This window comes from Bidens hawaiensis, unplaced genomic scaffold (genome assembly GCF_021521415.1).
Source record: "Bidens hawaiensis isolate Kalapana, Puna unplaced genomic scaffold, B.hawaiensis_p1.1 tig00026011_1, whole genome shotgun sequence".
In the NCBI taxonomy this organism is placed as follows: Eukaryota; Viridiplantae; Streptophyta; class Magnoliopsida; order Asterales; family Asteraceae; genus Bidens; species Bidens hawaiensis.
This window is the reverse complement of record NW_027494189.1, coordinates 60,674-64,645: the sequence shown is the minus strand read 5'-3', so window position 1 is coordinate 64,645 and position 3,972 is coordinate 60,674. Positions and strand designations below refer to the sequence as shown.

Genomic DNA, 3,972 nt, shown 5'->3' with positions numbered 1-3,972 from the left:
CATACCGATGTTCAATTACAATGAGATGTGTTGTAACAACTTGTTTCTTTAGTTTGGGCAACCGACTTAAGAAATCAGACGTATAATTTCATACGGGTCAAACCCATAATTCTAGTTTTGTCTAGATCATCATTAGCCATTGACGGAACTAGAAGAAATTTCAAAGGCATCTTAAAAATATATTTTGGATCTAGAGTACCTAATACATAAAACGGCGAAGAAGAAAAAAAAATTATACTAATTTTAAGCTTCGATGACAAAGTTGAGGGGTAATCCGAGCTACGGTTAAAGAAACAAGATTAATCATGACAACAATAACATTTGTATGAAGCTTTCGTGTATATAGTTATAACACTATTCCTACAAGCCAAAAAAAGGTACTTGTATTGTACTTTTATCAATTCTGTTAGCTAATTCATACTATAAAACATTTAATATTACCAATTAAAACTCTACAAACATTTCAAAATGCATGCCAAGGCTAATGCAAAAACAATGGATCAATGAAGGCTACATCCATATAACCTCAACCATAACCATGTGTGTGGTCATGTCAATGATCGTGTTTGTTCTCAGCACATTTGTCGTTGATTATTACAAAACGATTGTAGTCCCACATGATTTGTATTTCCCTTCTGTCACCGCAGTCACGTTGTGTCATAAATGTTCAACATCTTCACCTTCTTCTTTACCAAATCACCTGAATGTAGAATTTACTGATTCGACCGGTATTGTGGATATCTGGCACGCAATGAGTGATGCCGAGCTCATGGAAAAGGCCACGAGGGTCCCGCGATTTGTAGAGGATCAAAGTAAAGTAGTCTTCATGTTTTTGACAAGGGGTAGTTTGCCCTTGGGTCCATTTTGGGAAAGGTTCTTTAAAGGGCATGAAGGTTTTTTCTCAATTTATATTCATACATCTCTAGATTTTAACTATGAACCTCCAAATTCGTCGGCGTTTTATAAACGAAGAATTCCAAGCAAGGTTTGATGCGCAAAAAAAATTATTTAATAGTATTAGTTTCTTTTCTAAATTAGTTAATAGAATACACTCATAAAAAATATGTTTGTTGTAAGCAAAAGGGTCTTAAATTAGTCGCTAAAAGACAGTTTTGCCTGATATTTTCAGTTGGAAAATTCTCCGTCGTTGATATGTTTTGCAACAACTATTGTGACTGATTTAGTGATTGACAATATCGTCGTTAAATATGCGTTCAATTTTGAAGCTGAACCTTTTATGATCGATTTTTAAACTAGTACAATTACATAGTTATCTACTTTTTTATATATAAACTTTACAACTATTTAATTCAATTTTTAGGTATTTGTTATTACATATTTTTTGAATGATTTACAACCATTTTATTTATTTTTATTAATTTCTTTTACCTTTTTACCAGTTTCTTTACATAGTTTGCTCCTGTGTTTATAACTTTTCAAGAAAATTGTTAACTATTGTTATTATACTTTATATCAACTTTTCTCACATATTGTGATGGATTTTTATACATTTTTAACTTGTTTTTTTAAAAATTCACAACAAACTTAAATTAGTTGTAAATTAGTTGCTTATTCATTCCTTAACTTTACAACCAATAATGATAAGTTGTATATAGATCCTTAACTTCGTGACCAATTTTAGATTGCTAATATATAATGACCGCGGTCAATGTAATGTTTTTCGTGTTTTCTACAGCATGTTCAATGGGGTAAATCAACCATGATTGATGCCGAGAGACGACTTCTAACAAACGCGCTACTCGACTTCTCCAATCAAAGATTCATACTACTATCAGAAACATGTATTCCTTTGTTCAATTTCACAACCATCTATAACTACCTGATCAATGCCAACCAAAGTTTCCTTAGTTTGTTTGACGATCCAACTAAGATCGGTCGTGGGAGATACAACAAGCGAATGGGTCCCACAATAACGTTGGAAGATTGGCGGAAAGGCTCACAATGGTTTGCAATCAACAAAGAACTCGCGGTTGAAATAATATCTGATAACTTATATTATAATTTATTTCAGAACCATTGTTTTCCACCTTGTTATATGGATGAACATTACTTACCTACACTGGTAAATAAGGTTCGTCCAGATTTGACTACAAATAGGACTGTCACATGGACTGACTGGTCTAGTCACAGGTCCCATCCAGAGACCTTCAGAAAAGTAAATATTACAGAAACGTTTCTAAACAGAGTTAGATATGAGTCTAATTGTACATATAATGGTGGTAATAGCTTGATTTGCTTTTTATTTGCTAGGAAGTTTCACCCGAGTTGTTTAGAGCCATTGTTGAAGATAGGTCCGAGGTTGTTCGGGTTTAGCCCATAAAGTTAATTTGTATATTATGTTGCAACAAGTTCTTATATGCACATATATTTATTTATAAAATCATTTTCCAATTTGGAGTAATATTTATTTGTTTATTTGGTTATTTTTGCGCATATTTTCGTCGATATTACCTCCTACTTTAAGCTAAACAAAATAAAAAATAATAATTAACAAACATTAACCAACATTCATATATGTTTTGTTAAGATTACTACTTTCTTTTTTGAAATAATATTTATAAAAATAAATTCATAAAATTGTAACATAGTGAAAGTTTGTTGACTAAACTGGAAAATCTCTTCGGAGTAACTTAAACAAAACACTTGAGAAATTTAGCTATTGTTAAACCCTTAAAATTATCAACATGATCAAGCTACTTCCATGACTGAAGTAGAGAATATATATATATATATATATATATATATATATATATATATATTATAACATTGTTTCGGTTAAAAATTAACAAAGTAACTTTTGATCAAATTAGTACGTGAGGTAGAGTGCTTGAACGAAAAAAGAGTGAACACTATGATTTGATTATGAGGGAAAAAGCCCTTGATTGTGAGAATCTCCGGCACAAAAAACCCCCGGACGGTGAAAACTATCACCGTCAATTTTATTAATAACAAAAAGGTGGTTACAAGTGGTGGAGTTGATAAACGATCGTGTGCTAAGTGATACAATGAGTGCTAGTAGCTAAACTAGTGTAGTGTGTGTTCTTAATCGATCTTAATCAGCTCATTTAAATAAGCAACGAGTACAACAGAAATTCCGAATAATCCGGAAACCCTAGACTAAGTCTCCCATGATCCATTGCTGCCCACGTTCAAGTTGACGAAGTTCAAATATTATCCGTTGCAAGCCCACGTTCTTATAAGCACATTAATCACGTGGTCTTATCTGCAAAACTAACATAAATAATATAGGACAATTGAATTAGTCAAATATCATCCTCAGAATACTTGCACCGGCAGGATGAGTTGAAATCCTCCAATCATGATCAATCCCGAGGATAGAAAATTCTGCACCCAACAATTGCCCCCAATTTTTACAGTTAGCGCGTGACAGCTGTAAAAATTTTAAATTTCAAAAATAATAATATCTTCTGCTACTTACTAGGACGTGCACGCGGATTGAGGAAACCCTATAACCGTCTTTCTGGCTTATAATTAACCCTCAATCACATTTTTAATTCATTATACTCTTCTTCTTCGCTTCGTTATCCAGGCCAGTCTCTCTCTCTTGTTTTCTTAATTTTCTGAAACTTTTCTTCTAATTCAAATAATAATGAGGAGAAGAAACCCTCGATCGCCAAACCCTTATTCATTTGTACCTTCTGGAGATTTCATCGATCAGGGACATATCCCCGAACTGATGAAAATTAGTGTCTTTTCAAAGATCTTGACATTAGTTTTCTAAAAGACTCCGGCCTGTTACCCGCTGAGGCCGTCATTAGACCTTTCGACCCCAAAGTCAAAGCTGACTTTTCATCCAAAACCTGGGTTTTCTTCTTCTATTACCCCTTTTCAATCGGCCTTTCGTATCCATTCTCTCCGCTCATTAAGGAGTTCTTCGATATTACCGGGTTCTCTTACTCCCAAGTCATGCCAATGGTGTGGAGAGTCTTA

At 33.5% G+C, this 3,972-nt stretch overlaps 1 protein-coding gene across 1 annotated transcript; it reads left to right on the top strand.

Annotated features, from left to right (window-relative positions):
- Positions 1-538: 538 nt before the first annotated feature.
- Positions 539-2,434, top strand: LOC143572806 (glycosyltransferase BC10-like). The gene is made up of 2 exons (XM_077057857.1): positions 539-985; positions 1,697-2,434. Exons 1-2 carry the CDS (start codon positions 539-541, stop codon positions 2,339-2,341), a joined length of 1,092 nt encoding a protein of 363 aa, XP_076913972.1. The 3' UTR covers positions 2,342-2,434.
- The last annotated feature ends 1,538 nt before the right edge of the window (positions 2,435-3,972 follow it).

Excerpts from the sequence above, each read along its gene's own strand:
- LOC143572806 (XM_077057857.1), top strand. The coding sequence starts at position 539 with ATGTGTGTGGTCATGTCAATGATCGTGTTTGTTCTCAGCACATTTGTC. Across the intron at positions 986-1,696 it reads AACGAAGAATTCCAAGCAAG|CATGTTCAATGGGGTAAATC; the intron begins GTTTGATGCGCA and ends TGTTTTCTACAG.